General features: G+C 45.5%; 2 protein-coding genes across 2 annotated transcripts in view; one reads left to right on the top strand and one right to left on the bottom strand.

The window, feature by feature from the left end:
• LOC110091688 (ubiquitin carboxyl-terminal hydrolase CYLD) overlaps positions 1-20,211 on the top strand; it is a 25,906-nt gene extending 5,695 nt beyond the window's left edge. The window contains exons 4-15 of the mRNA XM_020815891.3: positions 1,061-1,166; positions 1,710-2,098; positions 3,613-3,781; positions 4,656-4,800; positions 6,753-6,875; positions 7,369-7,460; positions 8,597-8,660; positions 10,233-10,365; positions 10,601-10,709; positions 12,986-13,104; positions 16,125-16,341; positions 17,906-20,211. Coding sequence (XP_020671550.3) covers positions 1,061-1,166; positions 1,710-2,098; positions 3,613-3,781; positions 4,656-4,800; positions 6,753-6,875; positions 7,369-7,460; positions 8,597-8,660; positions 10,233-10,365; positions 10,601-10,709; positions 12,986-13,104; positions 16,125-16,341; positions 17,906-18,090 — 1,851 coding nt within the window. The 3' untranslated portion in view covers positions 18,091-20,211. The remainder of the gene's footprint in view (positions 1-1,060; positions 1,167-1,709; positions 2,099-3,612; positions 3,782-4,655; positions 4,801-6,752; positions 6,876-7,368; positions 7,461-8,596; positions 8,661-10,232; positions 10,366-10,600; positions 10,710-12,985; positions 13,105-16,124; positions 16,342-17,905) is intronic.
• Positions 19,831-25,138, bottom strand: LOC144583765 (olfactory receptor 2D3-like). Its single transcript, XM_078378438.1, has one exon. The coding sequence runs from the start codon at positions 22,460-22,462 to the stop codon at positions 21,809-21,811; it is 654 nt and encodes a 217-aa protein (XP_078234564.1). The 5' UTR covers positions 22,463-25,138; the 3' UTR covers positions 19,831-21,808.

Here is a 25,138-nt window from a genome sequence, read left to right as displayed (position 1 = left end):
CGGGTAGCTGATAAATGCTATATATAGCAGATAATAGCAATTGCTATGTATAGCATAGTCTCTGCCGCCCTCTAGAGGCCAGTTCTGGTACCTTCATCTTTAGAAATATATATTATCACCAATTATTATTTTACTATTTCAGAGCATGGGTAAGTGAATCTGTGGATTCTCATCCCATGGATAAAGAGGTCCTACTATAAAATTAAATAGGATTAGATAGAAGTAGGCAGTCTGTTCAAACATGTGGAAAATGCTTTCAGCTCATCTCTGTGTGAAACTCCAACCCTTACCTGTACTTTATAATTAGAAGAGCTTCTGGGAATATCTCACCTTTTCGAAAGTTATCACTTGAAATCCAGAGATAATCAAAATTTGGTCTTTCTTTTCTGAGTCCTAAGAAACTGAACTTAAAACGGGTGTCGGGGAGAAAACATTTGAAGTAGAACATTTCCAATCCCTAGGGAGTTTCTAATGGCTCATTAGCGGGGATTTGAACCCAGGCCTCCTGAGTCCTGGCCAATACTCTGTCTTGCATGCCACTTTGGCTCCAATCTATCGAACTCAGTGGTGTCAAATCTATAGTCCAAGCGAATTTTCTTGATCTACAAAGCTTCAAGAGGATGTTGCATTTCCAACTCTCTGGCCAAAATCCTCTTACATAAAGTTATACCCACACAAGCTGATGACACCTTCAGCCTGCAGGCACACAACTTGTACGCAAGAGGATTTTGGCCTCTTTTGGAACGGATCAAGATGCCGAGCAGAACACACAGGGGCAGGGATATGCAAGAGGAACCAAGTTTTAAAAAAGGTTTATAAATGATACCCTATGGGACTACGCTTCCTATAATCCCCTAGTCCCCATGATGAGTTATTCCCCAAAAAAGGGGGAAAGGAACATTCTAAATCTCTGGAAAAGAGAAACCACATCAAACATCACTTGTCATACGGAAAGAAGCAAGGTCTACATTGGGTCTTCCCTTCTTGAGTTGGTGGCCTTGTTGAAGGAGATCCTGTTACTCTCTTCCCACCCTGGATATGTGTTCAATTTTCATCCTAGGACGAGCCAGTTGGTTCCTGGGATGGTTGCTTCAAAGGCCAGGCCCTCTGCTGCATCCCTTCTCCCGAATATGGGATTCTGCTTCCTGTCTCTAAAGTGTGTAAAGGTAAGGCTCGCAAGACCCCGATGTCTTGGGATGCTGGTTTAATTGAATTAATTTATTAAGTAATTTTTGTTTGTGCATTCTGAGCACCCCTGGGTGAACAGAGGTCTGCTACCCTTAACTTACTTTTGAAATGGTGTGTGCTCTTCAAATACCATTTGGTTGCCTAGTGTAGTAAGTCATGATTAGAGTAGACCCATTAGAATCAAAGAGAGCTCTGGAGCAGTTGATTCTGCCAATCCCCACTGATTCAGTGGGCCTTCTCTAGTGCAACTACTGTGCTCACCACAAGGTTTCAACCCATGAGATGCCTTGAGGGCTAGAAACTAGTTCTGGTGTTTTGTTTGTGTGTTTGCTTCCTTCATGTGTATTCAAGTTGTGTTCTCTTGAAGCCCAAGTTGTCCAGTCAACTGCCCAAGAGCACATCTGAGTAAACCGATGTTGGAATATTTGAGATTGTCTTAAAAATATTTTTCTAAACACTTTTATTGTCAAAAAATAACTAGTGTTCTGTCATTTCCCTGTCTTTTTTCCTGATACCTAAAGAAAAAGCTGATAGAGGTGCTGAGACGTTGGTCAGCAGCATCTCCTTGTCCACCTCAGATGAGTATAAGGAATGCCTGCTCCCCTCATCCATTCGGTACCCCCCTATGATGGAAGAGTCTTCCCTCAACAAACCTCCCAGCTTGGGCCCTTCCTCTGATTGGGAGATTCTGCCAACGAAAGAAAGGGTAGCTTCAGAGCAGGGAGAAGCTGAGGATGGAGAAGAGGACCAAGAAGAGGATGACGATGATGATGATGACAATGTAGAGTACAACCAACACCACCTGGAGATCAATTCCATGGTAGAGGTCAACAATCCACCAATCTATGGGGTCATCCACTGGATTGGAGAGCTTCCTGGCATGGCCGAGACCATTGCAGGATTGGAGCTGGTAAGAACAAGGAAGCGTCTGGGTGGAACACACACCTTCCTCCCCATGGGCACATGTTACTCAACTTCTTGTCGCACAGGATGTGTTGGTTGTAAAATGTGCATTTGTTTATAAGTATATGCTTAGTTCCCCTCAAACTTGGTTGTCAAAATATAGAGTAGTCCACTCTTATCGGCGGGATTGGTATCCTCTGATTCATTTATCCACCGTCTTGAGGATATTAAAAATATTAAATCCTAGAAATACCATATTTTTCAGTGTATAAGACTATACTTTTGTCTAAAATCGTTAGACTAAAAATTGGGGGTCGTCTTATATACGGAACTAAGCTGAGGAGAGAACAAAAACAAATGGAGGGGAAAGCAGGGATCAAAGCGATCCTGCAGCGCTTTGATCCCTTTTCTCCCTACACTTGCTAAGCCCCACTTAGATTTCTTAATTTTAGATTAGGAAAGGGGGGCATCTTATACATGGGGGTGTCTTATACATGGAAAAATGTGGTATATTTTTCTAAAGATGAAGTTACCAGAACTGGCCACGAGAGGGAGCCAAAGCCCCTCCTATGTACACTGCTCATTATTAAAATAATGTTTGCTATAACCCACGTGTTTCAGTATCTGCGGGGGGCTTAGAAACAATCCCCTGTGGATATGGGGGTTCTACTGGACATATATTTATACATATATGTTCAGCTTCTGATCACACTAAGTGAGTGGCTTGTAAGGTCAATATAGTCTGGCTTTCCATCTGTATGCCGTGGTCCCACTAAGTGGTCCTTTCAGCTCACCCCAAAGCCAATAATGGCCTCTAAAGAGTTCTTCTCCTTAGGGCCGTCGGAGGAAAGGAACGAATCGCATTCCCTCTTTGTGCCAGGCCTATTCTTCTGAATTTAGCATTGGCTTAAAAGCAATGGCTTACTTTTCAGTTCTAAATTATACAGTAAAAATGAAGGGGAATTCAGAGGGTGCAGGTCATCTTGGGTTGCTGGGTGGATCAGGTACAGCAAACGCAGTAATGTTGGGATGAATAGATGTTTAGGTATGTTAGTGTGCAGGATGCATAATAACGGGCTCAAGTTGCAGGGAGCCAGAATTAGGCTGAAGATGAGGAAAAATCTCTTAACTGTTAGAGCAGTACAACAATGGAACCAATTGCCTCGGGAACTGGTGAGCGCTCCTGTGCTGGAAGAACCAAAGAGAAAATTGGACAGCCGTCTGGCAGATATATTTGTTTTCCTGCCTTGAGCAGCGGGGTGGTCTCGATGGCCTTATAGGCCCCTTCCAACTCCATTATTCTGTGATTCTGCGTGTATATCCTCCCTTTCTTCCCATAGGTTCAAAGCTGCAAAAGTGGTTGTCCTCATTTTATCCTCACCATAACCCTTTGTGGTAGGTCAGATGCAGAGAAAATGAGGGAACGGCAGAGCCTGAGTACACCTAGACTAAAATCGCCCAGTGTCTCTCATGGCTCCACAGTGGGGATTAGAACTCGGGTCTATCTTCTATGTTTCCTAGGAGGAGCCGCTACCGTCGGGCTGTACGGACGGACAATATGGAGGGATCCAGTACTTCCACTGCCAACCAAACAAGGGACTTTTTGTCAAACTGCGTCGCTGCCGCCCCGATTCTCGCTTCGGCACCCTGCAAAATCTGGAGAATCCTGTTCTGAGATGCAACTCGTTGGGTAGGACTCAAATGTGCCAAGAAGAAAGGAAGTGTGTGTGTGTGTGTGTGTGTGTGTGTGTGTGTGTGTGTAAAAAAGTGACACATTTAAGGCATACCTCAGTGAGTCAGGGGTCAAACGACACATTTAAGGCATACCTCAGTGAGTCGGGTGTGTGTGTGCCAAGATTTTGTGTCTCCACTGTGGGGAGAGCCAGCATGCGTGTCCTTGGGAAAACTGCATCGCCTAAAAGTTTCCCCAGAAGATGGGGAATGGCAAGCCACTGCGTTCCGAGAAAAGGCTGGGAAGGGCCCCCATAAGATGAAATTGACTTCTCAGTATGTAATAATAATGATTATTACATCTGGAGTGATAGAGCTTGGGGGCCCAGCAGAACCATTTTTTTCAGCCTCACAAGAGTCTCTGAGGACCACATCGCCACCCTTATTAGCCCTTGGGGAGGGCCACCTGGGATCAAACTCCCATTTTCCACCTTCCTGGTTAGTTACCGGGTGCCTGGGACAGACGGGACTTGGAGACTAGTAGCAACATCTGGATGGCCAAGCTTCCCCACTCCTTGGTTTAGCCTAGTGGTTCCTAACTTTGGGCCTCCAGATGTTCTTGGACTGCAACTCCCAGAAAGACTAGCCAGCACAGCTAGGGGTGAAGACTTCTGCGAGTTTTAGTCCAAGACTATATGGGGACCCAAGGTTGGGAAATCACTGGGTTCAGGGAATGTGAGACCTTTTAGATGTTTGTTCCACTCCAGTCCTGGTCAACTCCAGCCAATATCTGCAGAGCTATACATTTTCTCCACCCCTAAGCTAAGGAAAGGGATTGATGTGGAAGTCCATTCTCCTTTCTGTCTTCTTCCCTTTCACTCCTTCTTGCCCAGACTTCCGAGTGTACGCCAGCGAGAGAGTGGAAGAGGACACGCCGCCCCCACCCTTGGGTAGCGAGGGAAGGGACCATCTGTCAGGATGGAAGAAGGGGATCCAAGGCCATTGCAATTCCTGCTATCTGGATGCTACTCTCTTCTGGTAATGTCCCCATTTCGGATGGGAGGGGAAGGATGCATTGCTTCATCATCCTAGGCTAGAAAAGTCCTGGGCTGGATTCCCTGTTTGGCAGTAAAATGTTTGGATAACAGTGTTTCGATTGAATATCAGGAAAAACTTCTTAACTGTTAGAGCAGTACGACAGTGGGACCAATTAGCTCAAGAGGTGGGGAGTGCTCCATCACTGGAGGCATTCAAGAGATCCTTAGACAACCACCCGGTAGATATCCTTTGATCTGTATCCCTGCGTCAAGCAGAGGCTTGGACTTGATGGCCTCATAGGCACCTTCCAACTTCACTATTCTATGATATCAAGTTAAGGAATACTAGAAAACTGTCCTAAATGTAGCTAACAGGGAGAAGCTTTGCTAGGGCCTCACAAGGTAAATCTACAATGGCCTAGAGATTTAAATTTTCACTAGTCCTCAAGGAAACCGGAGATATTTTGTGGAGCTCTTGATAAGAGAAGGAAAACTAGGATAGCCGTTTTTATATGCAGAGTAAACACAACGCAAGTAACTTTAACTTAAGTAATGCTTTAGTGTAAATAACAAAAGGCAAGCAAAAAAATTCAGAGCTTCTAAAAGACAAAGATCTAGCAGACTTTAAAAAAAACATGGAAATTCATATGGGACTTTATATTAAATTTAAAAAAAATATTGACCTAGGATTTGTAATTTTGAATTGTAGAATTTCAGATCACAATATGTATAGTTTAGATTTTGGTCTTTTCTTTTAACTCTTCATTCATTTTTAACAAACTTTATGATAATTATTAGCTATTAAGGAAAAAGTGATTTCAAGAAGCATTGAAAAAATGTGTGAAAAGTTCCAGAGCATCATAGAGTGAAGAAAACATGAAATTTGTCAACTCTGGTGAAGCCCCTTTCCTGTTTCCTTCCCCCTTTCTTGTATTTTTGTTTCTTCCTCTTTTTTTGGCTCAGTATGTCTTTATTGTATTTGAAACTTAGTAAAATACGTATTTAAAAAACAAACCAAAAGGCACAATTGTATGGCGGCAGCTTTGTGCCGTAGAGTTTTAGGGAAAAAGGGAATCGGAAGGGGAAACCATCTGCCCGTCCATCTGTGCTTGCGATGTGCGAGAACTTTCCTCCTTGACGGGAAAAGACTCAAGTTTTAGAAACACGCAGTGTGCTCAAATTCTGAAGACCCTGACTAGAAAACAAAATAAAAATCAAACCCACTGCTTGTCTCACTCTCATCTGAGGTGAGACACCTGAAAATTCCTCACCGAGGTATTCTGTTAGGTTGACGTAGAACAATGATTAAGGGAATCCTTTAAAGTCCTGGTCCTTTAAATTAGCCTGTTATCCCCTCAGGATGTGGTGGAAAATGCTCAGTTATCCCCAGTATCTATACAGTGGTGCATCGCAAGATGGGCGCTCTGTTTAACAATTAATCCGCATTACGACGAGGTTTTTGCGATAGCAAAAGCAATCGCAAAATGACGTTTTGAATGGGGGGATTTTGCTGCGCGATGATCAGTTCCCTGTTTCGGGAACCGATTTTCGCTTCCCGACGATCAAAACAGCTGATCGTCGGGTTTTCAAAATGGCCGCCAGGTGCTCACAATGGCTCCCTGCTGTGTTTAGAAGCTATTTTTCGCTGCACAGGCACCCGAAGATGGCCGCCCCTATGGAGGATCTCCTCTGGACAGTGAGTTCTTAGCCGATTGGAACGCATTAACCAGGTTTTAATGCATTTCAATGGCTTTTTTATTTTCGCTTTACGATGTTTTCGTTCTACAGCGATTTCGCTGGAACGAATTAACGTTGATTTCACTGGAATGAATTAACCACTGTATAAGATTCAACCAAGCTAGTTCAAGTTGCTGTATGAGAAATCGGAGAGGAAGACAGAATCCAGGCCTCTCCATAACCGTTCTGTCTGTCTCTCTGCTCTGCTCCTTATAGTATGTTCACTTTTACATCCGTGCTGGATTCAATGTTGCTGCGCCCTGCGGACAAGAATGACGGGAAATCTTATACGGAGACACGGGATCTGCTGAGGACGGAGATTGTCAACCCCTTGCGCAAGTGAGTTTGCAGTTCGTTGACCTTCGCCGGTTAAAATTATTAAGCTGCTACTTCCTCTTGTTTCTTAAATTAGTGAATGAGGTGATTTGGTGGGAAAGGAGCCTTGCAAGGCAATGCATGGCACAACAATAATGTACATAGAGTTAATCAGATTTCTCTGTATTACAGCAAGTGAAGGCAATTGATATTAATTTATAAGCAGCGAGTGTGTGTATTTTCTAAAGAGGTAGCCACGTTACTCTGTTTCAACAAAGAGAAAGAAGGAAGGCTATTTCATAGGTTTATTTCAGGGTGAGTTTTTGTGGTTTTGTTAAGGGAGTCAGTCCATCTCGTATTGGGTCTCCCTCTTTTCCTGCTGCCTTCCACCTTTCCCAGCATTATCGTCTTTTCCAGAGAATCTTGCCTTCTCATGAGGTGCCCAGAGTGGGACAAAACTAGCAATGACATGCCTCTTTTTGTTTTTTGCTTTTTGTCGTGGTGGTGGTGGGGACAGGAATGGCTATGTCTGTGCCACCAAAATCATGACCCTGCGGAAAGTTCTGGAAACAGCTGGACATTCTTCAGGCTTCACCAGTGAAGAAAAAGGTTTGGAGATAGTATTCGTACATTTGTGTGTGTGTGTGAGAGAGAAAGAGAGATCTTTCTATGTACACTTAGATGTGAAGTGAGCAAGTAATTTGAGCTTTGCTCAAGGGATGACAATTTATTTACTTATTTAATTTGTATATTGCCCATCTGGCTACAAGAAAAAGGAAGGAACTTATTTTTGCAAACCCACGGCTGAAATCCTGTTGCTTAGTGCAGTGGCCCCCAGCCTTTTTCGCACCACGGACCGATTCAGCGGGTGGACAGGGGCATCTGTGTGGGTGCGTGCGGCCGTGGGTGGCGTGTGCGTGCATGCATCTGTGGGCGGGGCATCCGTGTGTGCATGTGGGGGGGCATGCGTGCGGAGCAGGCAGGAGATCTGTCTCCGCAGCCCGGTCCTGCCAAGAACTGGGGACCGCTGGGTTAATGTGAGAAAACATGTAACTTTCAGTCTTTTCCTAGCTGCCAAATAAAGACACCTCTCCTAGTGTTGCTAGGATGGTTTCTACGCTCAAGTACCATGGCAGGGACCTTTTTATCACCAGTTAGGAGCAGATCGAAAGTTACAAATTTTTTCACACTAAATAACAGGATTTCCACCTGCGTTTTTCTCCTGCCCTGTTATCCATCATGAAACGATGGTGCGTGTGTTTCTAGACTGTGGTCTGCTCCGCTCATGCCTAGATCTGATATCTGATCCACAGATACTTCGGAACCCAATAAGTCTAAACTTTGCCATTAAAATCCAGTTCTCACATGGGTTATTTTATTAACAATAATGGGAACTTCTAGGCAGTTGTCCATATTTACCTCAGGACAAGTCCCCTGGAACTCACCAGGGCATGCATCTGCATAGGATACCACAGTAAATCCTCATTTTTATAACTGATGATTGAGCTGATTATAAGGCTAGGGCAGGAAACCTGTACTTCTCCAGATGCTGGTGGATCGCAGCTCCCATCAGCCCTCAGCACCAGAGCCTGTGGCAGACAGGAATGATAAAAATGGAGATGAGGGGATGACGTGGAAAGGGACGGGGCTGAGGGAGAAGACTTGATGTGTTTGAAAAAAAAAGCCACTGATGAGTGGGAGCAATGGGCTTTCTGGGCCGTGTCCTTACCCTATTCTCCTCACAGACCCCGAAGAGTTCCTCACCCTTCTGTTCCGCGTGCTGAAGATGGAGCCGTTGTTCCATATTCGGTGAGTAGACTGACAGTTTCTACACTCTCCGGGCCTTGCAACGTGTGGGTTCTGTGTTGAAATCGGATCCTACCAGCATTCTGTGCCAGGATGGTGCCAACATAAAGACTGCAGCCTTTGCAATTCAGGTGATTTTAGAATGTTTATAGGTAAGGTAAAGGTTCCCTTTGACAAATTGTCTAGTCATGTCCGACTCTAGGGTGTGGTGCTCATCCCCGTCTCCAAACCACAGAGCCAGCGTTTGTCCGTAGACAGTTTCTGTGTTCACGTTGCCAGTGCAACTAGACATGGAATGCCGTTATCTTCTCACCGTAGTGGTACCTATTGATCTACTCGCATTTTTACATGCTTTCGAACGGCTAGGTTGGCAGGAGCTGGGACAAGCGACGGGAGCTCACTCCGTCGCGTGGATTCGATCTTACGACAGCTAGTCTTCTGACCTTGCAGCACAGAGGCTTCTGCGGTTTAACCCGCAGCGCCACCATGTTTATGTTTATAGAGTTGGCTTAAATGCTTAGCGGACAACATACTGCTCCTGTTGTTGCTGATGATGATGCTGTTGGTTTGTTGTTTCCCTGCTCCGCTGCTCCATACTAGTTCTGTGGAAGCCTCAGTTCCATCTATTGCTCAAGATTCCTACATGATTCCTGCCCCAGCTTTTTTTTCTGTCTTACAAGACATTTTCTGTGTGGTTTCAAGCCTATATTTATGCCCATGAAAGCTAGAGACTTCAGAAAGAAAGATAGCTAGATTTCAAGTCAATCTCCCCTCCCCTCCTTTTTTTTTCTGATGAGAAATCAACATCAACAAGCTGTCGAGTCAGTTCTGACTTATGGTGACCTTTTTCAGGGTTTTCCATGTAGAGAATAGTCAGAAGTGGTTTATCGTTCCCTTCTTCTGGGGCCATCCTGGGACCGAGCAGTCGGGAAACTAAACCAACGAGCTATCCAGGCAGCTTGGATGAGAACTAGAAACTTGTGAAAGAAAGACTAGGAGTTAGATTTTAAATACACTGTATGGGATGGATGGATGGATGGATGGATGGATGGATGGATGGATGGATGGATGGATGGATGGATGGATGGATGGATGGATGGATGGATGGATGGATGGATCTTCAATAATCAGGGAAAGCTCTTCTCCAATATCTGAACTTTGTTAACTGGGGCAACCCCATTGTAAACTACCCTTTCCACAAAGGTACAGCTGATGTCAAGAATGCAACTGTTTTGGTTCCACCCCAAAGGTTTTATGTTTGCCAAGAGAGTTTTCTTGGCTGATTTTTGCCTCTTTTAATCAGGTGAGTTATTCCCCTTCTATCGGACAACGCGCTTTTGGATCTTACTAATTTAATGAGATCGAATTTTGTTAATTCAGTTCGTAAGTTGGTCCTGCCATCAATTTTTAAATATTGAAATAATTATATGAGTAACATATTCTAGGCTGGAGGTAAAGTAGGAGAGAAATCTATTTCTAACTCTACTGAAATGGAATTTAACTTACCTTGAGTCACCTGCAGGACCCTTTTCTATCCTCATTGCCATTTCACCTTCTCGCCTTGTTTCCATCTAGCTCAGCTGGTAAAGAACCCCATGGCTGCATTTTCTACCAGATCTTTGTTGAAGATCACCCACCAAAGATGGTGCCCACAGTCCAGGAGCTTCTTGAAGGATCGCTAGTCTCTGGAGACCTCAAGTTCACGGAGGTGAGACCCAGAAACAGGTGGAGGGTTAAGACTGGGAGCTGATGTTCAACAACATTTGGGAACCAGATGTTGGAACCACTGCTCTTGGAACATCATACCAGACATTGCAAAAACAGAGACCTCCTGTTCTAAGGAGAACTCAATTGAACGGTTGATTGAAAGCCATAGAAGGACCTCACCTGTGTTTTTCTCCCCTCTCCTTACCCTTTCCTGGTGCTTTCTTACTCCTTGGCAGGCCCCCTCCTGCCTCATCCTCCAGATGCCACGAAATGGGAAGAACTTCAAGGCCTTCCACACCATTCAGCCCAGTCTGGAGCTTGACATCACAGACCTCTTGGAAGAAAGTAAGGGGCAATATGGTGGGATTCAAGGAAAAGATGCTGCTGCTTAGAGAAGGTATCACAGAGGGGATAGAGCAGAAAGATTGTGGAAGGACAGAGTAGTGGGAAGTCTTTGAGAAACACCACCCCTACAGGTTAAGAATGGTACTACATTCTGGGAGGTCCATTTCCTGCCCTGCCTCTTGTGCTGTTCACTCTATGGTTTGCATTCCCCCTGCAAGCTCAGACACTTGTCTGACAGGGGGATCTTTCTAGTTCAGAGTCCTGTTGCCCAGCATGTCCAGTCAGATGTATTTAATAGGCCCGTAAATAAGGCATGAAAATAATACTGTTCTACTTTTGCCCTTCAGCCATGAATGGCTGAAATCCTGTTGTGCAGTTACACAAGAGGTGTACTTCTAGTGGTCTACTTACTGCTGTAAATTAAGAAATCTCCATAGGCATTATCTGTGGGACATCAAGTGGTGTGATGCAGTATGCAACAGGGAATTCTTAACTTAGAATCATAGAATCATGAAGTTGGAAGGGGCCTATAAGGCCATCAAATCCAATCTTCTGCTCAATGCAGGAATACAAATCAAAGGATATCTGCCAGGTAGTTGTCTAAATTTCTCTTGAATGCCTAGAGTGTTGGAGCACTCACATGTCTCAAGGTAATTGGTTCCATTGCCATACTGCTCTAACAGTTAGGAAGTTTTTCCTGATCTTCAGCCTAAATCTGGTTTCTTTTAACTTGAGCCCATTACTACATGTCCTGCACTCTGAGATGATTGAGAACAGATCCTGCCCCTCCTCTGTATGGCTATTCAAGTATTTGACAAGTGCTTCCTTCAGTCTTCTGTTATAAAGGCTATGATTGTCCAGTTCTTTCAGTTTTTCTTCACAGGGCTTGGCTTCCAGCCCCTTTAATTATCCTGCTTGCCCTCCTCTGAACTGGTTCCAGTCTGTCAGCATCCTTTTTGAAGTGTGGTGTCCAGAACAGGAGACATCACTTAGGCAGTAAACTTAGGCACCTTATAGCTAAAAGTTGCACCTTTTGCCTAAATGTGCAACATAATCTCAGCCAGTTTGTTACTATGGTGTATTGCTGATCGATCTGGAGGCTCTGTTTCACTATCGTAAATTGTGATATGGGCCAGTCCTCACATTTGGCAATGTGAGACACCTGCCCTAAGCAGCGGATATTGGAGGAGAGAGCTGTGTGTGAGCCACATGGCCCATTCTGAACCCCTTAGTCTCAGGTCTAGTAGAGCAGTGGTCCCCAACCTTGGGCCTGCAGATGTTCTTGGACTTCAACTCCCAGAAATCCTGGCCAGCAGAGGTGGTGGTGAAAGCTTCTGGGAGTTGTAGTCCAAGAACATCTGGAGGCCCAAGGTTGAGGACCACTGTAGTAGAGCACCCTGTCTGGTCACCACTGTCAATTAAGATTCACCTGCCAGAGGAGCCATCTTCTCTACAGCAAACGACAGGTGCCAGCTTAATTTTTACCTCACAAAGCTAGTCTCTAGACCGACCCTGGTTTTACTGATGCATGAAACCTTCCACAGCAGTAATTTTAGAAGAGGTCGCCGTGTTAGTCCGTGCTAGTATATGAGACAAAAAAGAAAGAAAGAAAAAATCAACCCAAAATAAAAATAAAAAATAAAGAAGACAAAAACGTTGTGGAACCTTAACGACTAACTGCTATATTTTAAAATACTGTACAAATGTACCGTAATAGTTAGTCTTTAAGATGCACAGCAGTTTTGTTGCCTTTATTTCTGATTTTGTTCTTGCCTGATATAAAGCCTTCCTTCACCATAAGTTGATCTAACCCTTCTTCCAAATCCCTCTAAGCTGGTAGCAGCCCCCTTCCTCGGCTGAGTTGTATACACTAATTTTTGTCTTGCTTGAGGAGGTATTTCCGTTGATGCATGCATCGACAATGGATGCAGCTTCTTCAAACACATCAAACCAGTTTTGCTGTCTTTTTGTTTGTTTGTTTTGTTTTGTGATGGGTTTTTTTGAGAGGAAAGGTATATTGGGAATAAATAAGGGTGCTTTGAGATCCTCTCTTCTCAAAAATAAAATAAAAATAATATCGTTTGCAAAACTGGGTAAAATTACTTATTTGAGCAGCAGCTGCTTTGCTGCAAAGGCTGTTGTGGCCCCTGAACTTTGTGGTGGTGGCGGGCGGGGGCGGATTATGAGAACTGTTGTCAAAAAAGAACCTTCCAACTTTTGGTCATGAACCCCCTTCTTTGACCGACACAAACCCCCTTCTGACCAATTCATTGCAGCCCCTCGGGAGTGTTGCATTTGCCAAGACCTGGCTGTCACCGAGTGTCTGGATTGCTACAGAGACCCCAGCTTTGGCGATCGGCACATCAAGCAGTTCTGCAAGATCTGCAATCAGCAGGTAACCTGTGAGCTGGTCTTCTCATGGCTAGTCTTCCCCATAGCGCAAGGAGATGGTCAAGACTCACAAATTTGTCTCATCTTTGCTGGGGGGGGATACATGTGTTGACCCATCAAAATACCCCCATCAAAGTAAGAATTAAACTACAGAAGGACCTCCCTATCCACAGGACCAGTATCCACAGATTCACTTATCCGCTGTCTGAAAATATTTTTAAAAGCCCATGGTGTAGTTACCAGAACTAGCCACTAGAGGAGGACAGAAACATGCTGTGTCTTAGAGCCCATTATCGGGCCTATTTCGTGGCAATACGGCTGGCGAAATGGCAGTATTTCTCCAGCCGCATTGCTTCCTCAGAATGTCGTCCAGCAGAGCTGTTTCGGGTGGTCCGGGATCTTCTTCAACCGGGAAACCCGGTGGAGGTCCCGGACTGTTCATCAGCTCGCTGTGATGAGTTTGCTATTCATTTTGAGGAAAAAATCACTCAGATTCGCAGTGGGCTGGACTCCACTGTTACTGCAAAATCGGAAGATGTGTCCAGTGTGCCGTGCTTAGGTCAAACTTTAATGGATGAGTTTCAATTGTTGAGACCCGAGGATGTGGACAGGGTGCTTGGATCTGTCCGTTCTACCACCACGCCGCTCGATCCTTGCCCATCTTGGCTAATTGGAAGATCTGCCAGGGGGGTTCGCACTTGGGTCCAAGAGGCCGTGAACGCCTCTCTGAGAGAGGGAGTGGTCCCTACCGCCTTGAAAGAGGCGGTAATTCGACCACTCCTTAAAAAGCCTAACCTGGACCCAAGGCTGGTGGTCAACTACCGACCAGTGGCGAACCTCCCTTATTTGGGCAAGGTGTTGGAGCGGGTTGTGGCCGGGCAACTCCAGGCGCTGCTGGATGAAACGGATTTTCTGGATCCATTTCAGTCGGGTTTCAGGCCGGGTTTTGGTACAGAGACAGCCTTGGTCGCCCTGTATGATGACCTTTGCTGGGAGAGAGACAGGGGGAGTGTGACCCTGTTGATACTCCTGGACCTCTCAGCGGCTTTCGACACCATCGACCATGGTGTCCTTCTGGATAGGCTGGCTGGGTTGGGAGTTGGGGGCACCGTTTTACGGTGGTTCCGCTCCTTCCTGGCTGACCGTGTCCAGAGGGTGGTGCTGGGGGACAGTTGCTCTGCCCCATGGCAGTTATGTCATGGGGTTCCTCAGGGCTCAATACTGTCCCCCATGCTGTTTAACATCTACATGAAACCGCTGGGAGAGGTCATCAGGAGGTTTGGGCTGAGGAGTCAGCAATATGCTGACGACACTCAGCTCTACCTCTCGTTTTCCACCAATCCAGGTGAGGCGGTTTCTGTGCTGAACTCGTGTCTGGACCTGATAATGGACTGGATGAGGGTTAATAAATTGAAACTCAATCCAGACAAGACGGAAGTGCTGTTAGTGGGTGCTTCGCCGGACAGGTTGGAGGGCCACTTCCCTGTCCTGAATGGAGTTACACTCCCCCTAAGGGACAGGGTCCGCAGCCTGGGGGTGCTCCTGGACCCCAGTCTAACTTTGGAAGCTCAGGTGGACTCAGTAGCCAGGGGTGCCTTCCTTCAGCTGCGGAAATTATACCAGCTACGGCCCTACCTGGACGAGTGGAGTCTCATGACAGTTACACATGCACTGGTAACATCTCGTATTGATTATTGCAATGCGCTCTACGTGGGGCTGCCTTTGAAGACGGTCCGGCGACTGCAACTGGTTCAGAATCGAGCTGCGCGGCTGGTGAGTGGTGGGGCCGCCAGAGAGCACATCAAGCCGATTCTGTATAATTTACACTGGTTACCAGTTGCTGTCTGGGCCCAATTCAAAGTGCTTGTTTTGACATATAAAGCCCTAAACGGCTTGGGCCCTGGATACTTGAAGGACCGCCTCCTTCCATATGAGCCTACCCGGCTGTTAAGATCTAGCCAGGGGGCCCTTTTGAAAGAGCCATCCCTCAAGGAGGTAAGAGGGATGGCTTGTAGACAAAGGCAGCTGCCCCCAGACTATGGAACGCCCTCCCAACTGAAATTCGCCTGGCGCTGACACTGATGATATTTCGGCGCCAGGTCAAAACCTTCCTGTTCCAGAAGGCTTTTAATTGAAATAACATTAACTGTGGGTCTTAATGATGGCAATTTTAATTGTATTTTAATTGTATTTTAATCGTATTTTAATTGTATTTTAATCATTTTATTTTATTGCATTGAATTTTAATTGTTGTAAGCCGCCCAGAGACCTTTGGGTAGAGTGGGCGGCATATAAATTAAATAAATAAATAATAAAAATAAATAAATAAAATGTGCAATTTCTGTATTTTTGACATCCACAGGTAGGGGGACGGCCTGGGGGTTCTGTGGGCCCACTCTATGTAAGATATTTCTCTGCTGTGTGAGACCAAAAAAAGACCAGCTCTTTTTTTCCCATTGGCAAAACCCGAACCTCAAAAGGTTGTGTTTCGTTCTGGGGAAAACTTGGTATTTTGTTAGAAAATGGTATATTTTGTGCAGTAGACCACAAGTGGGGTAGGGGCATAGAAAAGGCCTTTTGCAAAACAATGTGCCGAAGTAGAGGAAATGGACAAAAACGTCTGTAGCCTTCTCAGCAGATAGAAAATCATTGACATTTGTTAATGCTGATTTACGGGTACAAACTAAGCAAAGATTGACCTTCCTAGGACAGTATGGTGGTGGGAGGGTATGTAGAAGAGGGTTTTTTTTTCCTAGCTTGCAAAACATTTCAAGACAAAAATGAATGGGGTGGTGTTGGTGCGAACATCGTGGCCTATTTGTATTTGAGAAAATCAAGAATGAACCCTTGAGATAAGTTTTGAGTTGGAACCCATATTTTCTTACAGTGGGATGAACAAGCAGAGGGGGGATCCTGCTTGGGGAAACGTGGCTGGCCATGGCAGGCTTCCTTATTTTTCCCCATTCCAAATAAATAAAACAATAAAGACATCTCTTCACAATGCTGCTCTGCTTGCCTTCGTAGGTTCACAAGCACCAGGCCCGGCATGGCCACCAGCCGCGTCCACTGCATCTGCCAGAGGGATTCTCCCACTTGGGCTCTGTCCCTGGGGTCCCCCCTCGTCAGACGATGCAGCTCTTTGGGGTTCTGTGTATCGAAACCAGCCACTACGTCGCATTCACTCGCCATGGCCCAGATGTCCACCAGTGGCTTTTCTTTGACAGCATGGCTGACCGTGAGGGTAAGGCATTATGTGTGGCCTTCTCAGGCAGGACCCAAGACAGTTTCTCTGAGGAAACGAAAGTACAGTGGTGCCTCGCTTGACGACGTTAATCCATTCTGCTTAATGCGTTCCTATAGGGGGTAAACTCACCGCTAAGCGGGAATCCTCCATAGGGCCGCCATTTTCGCTGCCCCGGTAAGCGCCCACCAGCTTTTTCGGCCAGCTGACCGGTGGGCGCTTTGGAAGGACTGCAGGGGAGCCCTCCCCCGCAGTCTTTCCGAAGCCCCTGCCGGTCAGCTGGGGGAAAATGGGGCGTATGGGGAAAAATCGCACAGGGAACATCATAATGCGATCGCTTTTGCAATTGCAAAATCCGCATCGCTATGCGGATTCGTTGTTAAACGGGGCGCCCATTAAGCGAGACACCACTGTATTGTGACAGTCGGTGGTTTTGAGAAATAATGCTTGTTCTGTTCTGGATAGTTTATCTTTTGTTGTTTCTAAATCTGTTTTTAGCAATGCTTTTGCCTAACATTTTTAATATAATGTTAATTCTTCAGTATTTGAATACAGTAGTGCCTCACTCAATGACAATAATCCATTCCAGGAAAATCGCAAAATCGTAAATCAAAAAAAAAAAACCATTGAAACCCGTTCAATGTGTTCCAATGGGATAAAGACTCACTGTCCATTTTTTTCCGACAGCATGGCTGACCGTGAGGCCATTTTCGCTGCCTGTATAGCGAGGAATCCGTCCCTAAACACAGCAGGGAGCCATTTTATTTACCCGGTGGCCATTTTGAAACTGCCGATCAGCTGTTGTAAAAATCATCCTTTTGCGAAGAATTGGTTCCCGATTCCCTATTTAGACCATCGTTTTGTGATCGCAAAATGATCGTCGTTAAGCAGATTCATCGTAATGCAGGGCACCACTGTAATTTCCTGTTTTTCGCTTAATATTGTGTTTTCAGTGATGTCAGCCAACTTTTTAGGAGAAATACGGGGCCAGTGGAAGGTCAAATAAATATCCTTCCACTGGCCCCATGGGTGGGCGGTTTGCTGTTGAATGAACATTTCCCCAAACCAGCTGCTATAGGGCACTTTCCTGGTGGGACCTACTTCGTGAATGCATAACATGGAAGCCTGAAACTCAATCTTCACCAAACCTGGAGAGATTGTAGAGGAAAGCTGGTAGAAACTTTAACAGAGAAGTTAAAGTTTCCATGTTTGGTGTCTCTGAGTGTTTGCGGGGAACTTTCCTGGAGGAACATCTTTATGGGTGTATCACTTCACCAGATTTGCAGGTGTTGGAGAGAAGAGTCAAGGGAAGCTTCCCTGTAAATTTGGTGTCTCTGGGTGCTTGGGACATTTTATCAGGTGTTAGAGTAAAAAAACAACAATTTGATTCCTCAATTCATCAGAAAACAAAAAGGTAATTCGTGATTTGCTGATGTTGACGAATCACAAATCAAAACAAATCTCCGATTTTCTGATTTGCGCCCGTCTCTAAAAATGAGGCTTCCAGGCGTTCTGCGGCTGCTACTCTTAAATCCCACCCCAACCTTATTCTCCTGTTTTCCAGGTGGAGTGAACGGCTTTAACATCCCTCGCGTCATGCCCTGCGCGGAGGTGGCCGACTACTTGGGAATGAGTCCCGAGGCGCTCCAGGGCTTGGACCCGAAATCCTTGCCCACGTACGCCCGCCGTCTGCTCTGCGACGCCTACATGTGCTTCTACCACAGCCCTTCTCTGGGCCTCTACAAATAGGTTCTTGGATTGAGCCTTTGAGGTGCCAAGCAGCCCAAGGAGTTCAGACTGGGGCCTCGCTGTGGACATGGGTCTTCAACCAGAGAGATCTGGATATGGGATGATGGCCCAGTCTAGCCAACAAATTGAAAACGAGAGCTCCAGTTGCATGGAGCTCAGCTCTTGTTTAGAACACAAAGATTATTATTACGTTTCTTTGGGCTTGTGTAAAATGAGACTAGGTGAAGGCCCTACAAGCTGCTGCCTTGGGATTGGCCTGGAGAAAGTGTTTAAATTGGGCCAAGGTACTTTTCTCAGGGGGAGCATGGTGGCGCTGCGGGTTAAACCGCAGAAGCCTCTGTGCTGCAAGGTCAGAAGACCAGCCGTCGTACGATCGAATCCATGCCACGGAGGGAGCTACCGTCGCTTGTCCCAGCTCCTGCCAACCTAGCCGTTCGAAAGCACACAAATGCGAGTAGATAAATAGGTACCACCACGGTGGGACGGTCACGGCGTTCCATGTCTAGTTGCGCTGGCCACATGACCACAGAAACTGTCTTCGGACAAAATGCTGGCTCTACGGCTTGGAGATGGGGATGAGCACTAAATGTCAAGGGGAACCTTTACCTTTGCTTACTTTTCTCAACCAATTCGTTGTCATTCAGTTTTTTGCTGATTCAGGATGGGTGCTTATCGCCTGTGGCTACCCAGTGAGGAATAGTGTATTGAGTAATGGTCTAGGACTCAGGAAACCTGGGTTTGATTCTCTGACTCAGCCATGGAAACTCACTGGCAATGTGAAACTGGTAAAACCACTTCTTAAATACCTCACTTACTTTGAAACCTTTTTAAGGGTCACTATAACCCAGGAAGGGACGTGGTGGCACTGCGGGCTAAACTGCAGAAGCCTATGCTGCAGGGTCAGAAGACCAAGCAGTCGTAAGATCGAATCCACGCGATGGAGTGAGCTCCCGACGCTTGTCCCAGCTCCCGCCAACCTAGCGGTTCGAAAGCATGCAAATGCAAGTTAATAAATAGGGACCACCTCGGTGGGAAGGTAACAGCCTTCCATGTCTAAGTCGCACTGGCCATGTGACCACGGAAGATTGTCTTCGGACAAACGCTGGCTCTATGACTTGGAAATGGGGATGAGCACCGCCCTCTAGAGTCGAACACGACTGGACAAAAATTGTCAAGGGGAACCTTTACCTTTACCTTTATAAGCCAGTTCTGACTTGAGGGCACACAGCAACCAGTGTACCACCTATACTTTCAGAAGTGAAACATGAAAATCAGAATGTGTGTGCATGCTGATGAACGACTACACTATCCTCATTCCACACTCTGCCTCAGGGCTCCGGTTCCTCTCCTCTGAATTCTGTGCCTTCACAATCGTTGAGATAACCTCTGTCCTTCAGTTCTTCCAACACGAGCACCCGCTTCCGAATTCATCATCCTCATTAGAGGTGTTTTGTCACATTGCTCCTATTGAACATAGGCAGAGGGTGAACAGAGACTGTGCCTTTCAATGGACGTCACCTTGAGTTCAGAATTCTCTGCCTAGAGACTGCCTAGTGCTATCGGTGAAGAAACTGGGGATAATGGAACATGGTCATCTTTTGGAAAAGTCAAGCTTCTCTATCAGTGCCTGGGAATAGCTAGCAAAGAATGTAGAGGGCAGTGTCTGCCCAGTAATGAGAAGCGAAGCCTTCTAAGCTGAAAAGGGCTTGTTTTCTGATTTCAGCCATTTTAAGGGAGGGGGCAGAGTCTTTCTGAACATTCAAGAAAACTGAAATCTTGATTGGCCGATTGTCAGGAAAGGTCTAGAATGTGGTGTTGAATTTTATTAACAAAAGGTTTCAGACATTACTTTAGTTGGCTTAGTCTATCTCTTGGTAGATGCTGTGCTCAGCTGCTGTCCTGTGATGCTGTGACAGATGGGATGTCCTTCATGCATGCTCTGAAACCATGCTGAGGCTATGCTAATGTGCATTAAGTAGATTAGCTAGCTTTCTTATTACTGCTGCAGCCTTAGGCTGCAATTGCTTGTTCGCTCCAAATACTTTTGTAACTTAAAAAAAAAAAACTTTTTTGGAACTGTTTGTCTTTTGTACTCTCTTTAATAAAACATTAAAAATTCTCCATCCAGTTGTCTTAATTCTTGGCTAAGAGCATTTATGAGACATACAACCAGGTCCTGCTGTGACCCGCTGCTGGGAGCTTGGATGTTGTTGGGGTGTGGTGGCCATTCTACCTTGCAGCGTTGGTGTGCTAGTCCTAAGGGCTGAACCTTGTGGCACGCCCCGAAAGCACAGTTCAGTTGAAGGATAGACTGAAAAGTTGGGCAATGATGTGAATTGGGCAGTGAGAAACCCAGGCATGCTTTGCAAAGAACATATCCTGTGGGGGAAAACAGGTTTTCCTTGCAGGATTCCCCATTGAATTTGTCCAAAGTGCTGTTTTGAATGTTCTCCCTAAAAGAGGACCGATTTTTTAAAAAAAGCAGATTAGACTGCAAGTTTCCCCCTGCAGTGTGTGTGTGTGTGTGTGTGAGTGAGAGAGAGAGAGAGAGAGAGAATACACAGCCACAAACATATATATAGCAAAGAACCTCGGGGGGGGGGGAAGTGGGTGTGCATTGTGTGGTCAGAACTTTTAAAATCAATTTCAAACATGTTGGACTAGATGCAGAAACAGGTTCACATGTAACTGAGCCCTAAGACAGAGCAAAGGTGAGTTTGTACCCCAAGGGCACTGAAATCTAGAAATGAAACTGTTGGAGAGCATTAGGGAAAACCCTAGGAATTGGGTCAGGTATGTTGAGACTTCCTGGCCCAAATCACTTTCGTTTTAGTTTTTTTTTTAAAAAAAAAACATAATATTTCTGTGGGTGGCACTGTGTTCTCTTTCGTTTTCTTGTAGGTGTGGAATTTATTCCCATGCTTAGGGCGAAAGGGGTGAGAGACCATTTATTTGGCTTGCCCTGGACGTCATTATCTGTTAACACACCCAGAACAGAACATCCTCTTCTGCTTCTACCTGAATAATGCAACGAGAACCAAAATTCAGATATCCTGCACGGAAAAGCGAAGTTTTAGGCTTTATTTCCTCTCTCTGGGTTTTTTGTTCAGGGTGCCTGCAGTGGAACCTATGCTCCAGCAGGGGGCAGAACATCTTCATAAGTCGAGAGTCCAAAAATTTAGCTGATAGTGTGGGCGTGATGTTTGCGGTTATTAAGTCCTGAAATGGAGACGATAAGAGAGCTACAGGAAATCAAACGGCAGCTCTTGCGTGCAATTTTTGGTGACTCCTATTTGTCTATCATCCCTTTTTTTTCCCCAAGTGAAATCCTGCATGCCATAAAGACAGTCCCTTTTGCTCTGCTGGGTTTGCCACTGATAGAAGAGTTCTGAATTGTTTTGTTCTTGTTACGTAATTCGTGATGACCCCATGCACCTGCAGTCTCCAAAATCCCCTGTCCTCAACTCTTGTAAACTGAAGCTCGTGGCTTCCTTTAAGGAGCCCGTCCATCTTATATTGGGTCTTCCTCTTTTCCTGCTGCCTTTCCACCTTTCAACAACAGATTTCCACAAACCCACTGACTCTGTGAAGTATCTGTCAAATGAATGACACAATGCTTTGCTCACCCATGTTCTCCGAACCCAACGGATGGATCATTCTGGCATTATATTCATACCGGTCGTCCTAGCCATCAGTGGGAGAAACAATGCTTCAGTGCTTAACTCCTTCTTTCTGTGCCTGGTCTTCGCAGAATCCTGGCCGCTGCCCCTTGTACATCTTTGTTCCGTAAGGTGTAAATCATAGGGTTGAGCAGAGGGGTAACTATAATGTAGAAGACGGCTGCGTGCTTGTCACGATCGGAATCCGTGCTTGACTGGGACCCCATGTATGTGAAGATACCGGCGCCATAGAACAAGGTGACCACAGGCAGGTAGGAGGTGCATGTGGAAAAGGCCTTCTGCCGTCCAGCTGTTGACCTCATTTGTAACACAGAGTAAATAATGAGGCCATAGGAAGTCAGGATAACAGAGAGGGGACCCAAAAGGATCACTGTGGATGCTGCAAAGATGATGGGCTCCGTGAAACGGCTGTCAGCACAAGTATGCTTCCACACCACCGGTAGCTTGCAGAAGAAGTGGTTGATACAGTTGGAGCCACAGAATGGGAGGCAAAGGGTGGAGAGGACGTTGATCAAGGCAACGAGGAAGCCCCCAGCCCAGGAGGCTGAAGCCAGCTGGACTTGGTGCGCTCTGCCCAGGGCAGTGGCGTACATCAAGGGCCTACAGATGGCCAAGTAGTGGTCATAGGCCATGGCGCCCAGCAAGAGGCGCACTGTGCAGCCGAGAGATAACGCAACGTACATCTGGATCATGCAACAGGTGAAGGAGATGGCTCCGCTTCTCTGGTTTTAGTTGTTTTTTAAAGGCACGGAGGCAGAGCGCCTGGGTGTAATTCCTTTGGCAGCCCATTCCACAAGAAAGGGGCCACAGCAGAGAAGGCCCAGCTTCTGGATGTTGTTTTCTGGGCCTCTCGAGGTGTTCCTATTCGTAAGCAAATGATCTCTGACGACCTGGTCAGTTGGACAGTCGAACGTGGCAGAAGACGTTCAGACAAGCAGCAAGGTCTGAAACCTGCCCCACTAGAGAGCTGATGGTTATCTCTCATAGGAACAGTAACAAGGTTTGATCCTGCACGGCTTCCAAAATCAGATGAGAATGGGGTGTCTCAGGTGGATGGGGTGATCTTATGCAAACACAGAGAACAGGTATCTGTACCTCTGCATTGCTTTCATCCCCTTCCTGCAGCTCTCTTGTGTTACAATTGGGAGCCTTTCCAACCCCCAGTGGTGTAGTGGAGCCAGGGTTCATGGGGGCCTTACTGGTCAACAGGGATTATTTATGACATTATCTACCACTCCTTTCTCTGAAGACTTTCCTTTCTTCTCTGTGAGCTCAAAGGCAACTATCATAATAGCTGGAAAGAGACCGTTGCTTGCATTCCTGTTGTAATGTGAAGTATTTGAAAGGGGGTTGGTCTTGAAATGGGCAATTGGAAGCCATTAGCTTTACAAAACACCTGCTCATCTTCTGTTGATACGGCTCACTCTAGCAGCCTGCATTATTTCCCTTCCGTGGGAGGAGACTGGGTTTGGATGCTGCCCAGATAAGCAGCTACGCTTCTCAGTTTACCGTTCCACCACTCCTGAGACCTTTCTATACAAGTCACTCTGCAACCTTGCTAAGAAGAAAATATGGGCTATACAACAGTTGATAGAAAGGGGCCCTATTTCCAAATATGAGGGGCAAGACAGTGGTGATAGAGCTCCAGCCTGCAGGCCATGTGAGAAAGAACAAGATTGGGGTGCAGGATTGGGCATCAGACCACATCATCATCTACTCCAGGGTTGATGTTCTTCATTGTCAAAGAAGCTCTTCATGTTTTTTTTAGAATGAGGTGGATACCAGTCTTACCCATAGATGCCAGAAATACAGCACAGAAGTCTGTGAATGCAATGAATAGGTGATATCTGAATGAACTGAGTTCTGTTCCCTAAGTCTGTTGCTGAGTCTTTAATTATCTCAGTGAGAAGACCCCCCCCAAAAAAAGTTTCTTAAAGCTAGGTTGAAATCCTGTTGCTTAGCATAGTAAGTTGCACTAGAGTAGTCCTTACTGAATCAGTGGGAATCTGGTGAATCAACTCTTCCAAAAATTCTGTCGATTCAAATCAGCCAACGGTAGTATGACTTACTGCACTAAGTAACATAACTTCAACCTTAGAATTGTTTTCTTCTGCATTATATGCATTATTGTTGCATATAATGTACAGTTCTGAGTGGACTAGTATTTATAATCTCACCTGTAATTAGGAAATTGGCAATGATTGCTTCTTTCTCAAAACCCAAAGGGAGTTATGTTACTTACTACCAAAACAGGGAGAAAACACTTTTAAAAAAGCTATTAATATAACCAGTGCAGTTCAAAACAAGAGCTAAAGACAGCCAGGATTTCATTGATCCATTATACAATATGCAACAATTCTGATTCTGAAGAAGCTGGTATTTCTGTCAGGTAGAACTTGGACTTTAAGCCCAATGAAGGAACCGATGGATTGGCATCCAGGAGGAAGATGTTCAGACAAGATGGTATCATGCATATTCTTGTTTTTGCTGCTGCCTCAGATAGCATGTGATCCCTTAGTTGCTAACTGTAAGATCATTGACCCGCTTTCAATAAACCACCAGTATTATCACTCAAGAGACCTCGTTCTTGGCGGCATTACTTCTCAGAGCTACACATTTTCCAACCCGCTGACCTTCAAAACACATCCCTCTGATGAATTCCTTGATCTCATGTAAGGAACTGGTTTCTTAACTGTTGAGGTTCTCCAGAAAGGTTATGATAAAAAAAACCTTAGCGGGTCTTTAGAATCATTACTGAGCTTCAGTTTGATGATATGAATATCTTGCTGAAGACATCATGTCCATCTGTGTACTGCCTCTTCCTTCTCCTCCATCTTAAAATCTTAGAACAAGTTGGAGGGGACCTTATAGATCATCGTCTCCAGACCCTTTCAGAGACTGGAAATTGAATTCCCAACCTTGGGCTCTGCAGCCAAGGCTGCTGAGCTATTCCAATAGTTCTTCTTAGGAATTTTCTCCAACTTCTTTGCTTTTCTTTGCAATATCTAAGGAGAATACAGCTTGTATTTCCTCCCTGCTTTGCTGTGTAGTGATATCCACAGGAAGGGTGTTGGCGCTCTACTAATTTTCCAGACATACTTTATATGTGGCTAGATTTCAAGATGGTATTTTTATTATGATTTTTCCATTGTAACAAAGTTGCATGTCAAATTGCTCTATCTGTGGTCACTGGTAATTTGATTTGTTTGGTAACTTGTGTAATATTTACGTTGAATATCAGGAAAAAAACTTTGCTGTTAGAGCAGTATGACAACGGAGGTGGTGAGGGCTCCAATACAGGAGGCATTCAATAAAAAATTAGACAATCTTATTTCAGATCTGCTTTGATTTGGATTCCTGCCTTGAGC

The sequence above is a fragment of the Pogona vitticeps genome, chromosome 6, assembly GCF_051106095.1.
Source record: "Pogona vitticeps strain Pit_001003342236 chromosome 6, PviZW2.1, whole genome shotgun sequence".
NCBI lineage: Eukaryota > Metazoa > Chordata > Lepidosauria > Squamata > Agamidae > Pogona > Pogona vitticeps.
The sequence above is the reverse complement of the archived record's forward strand: the minus strand, read 5'-3'. Positions and strand labels throughout refer to the sequence as shown.

Excerpts from the sequence above, each read along its gene's own strand:
- LOC144583765 (XM_078378438.1), bottom strand. The coding sequence starts at position 22,462 with ATGATCCAGATGTACGTTGCGTTATCTCTCGGCTGCACAGTGCGCCTC.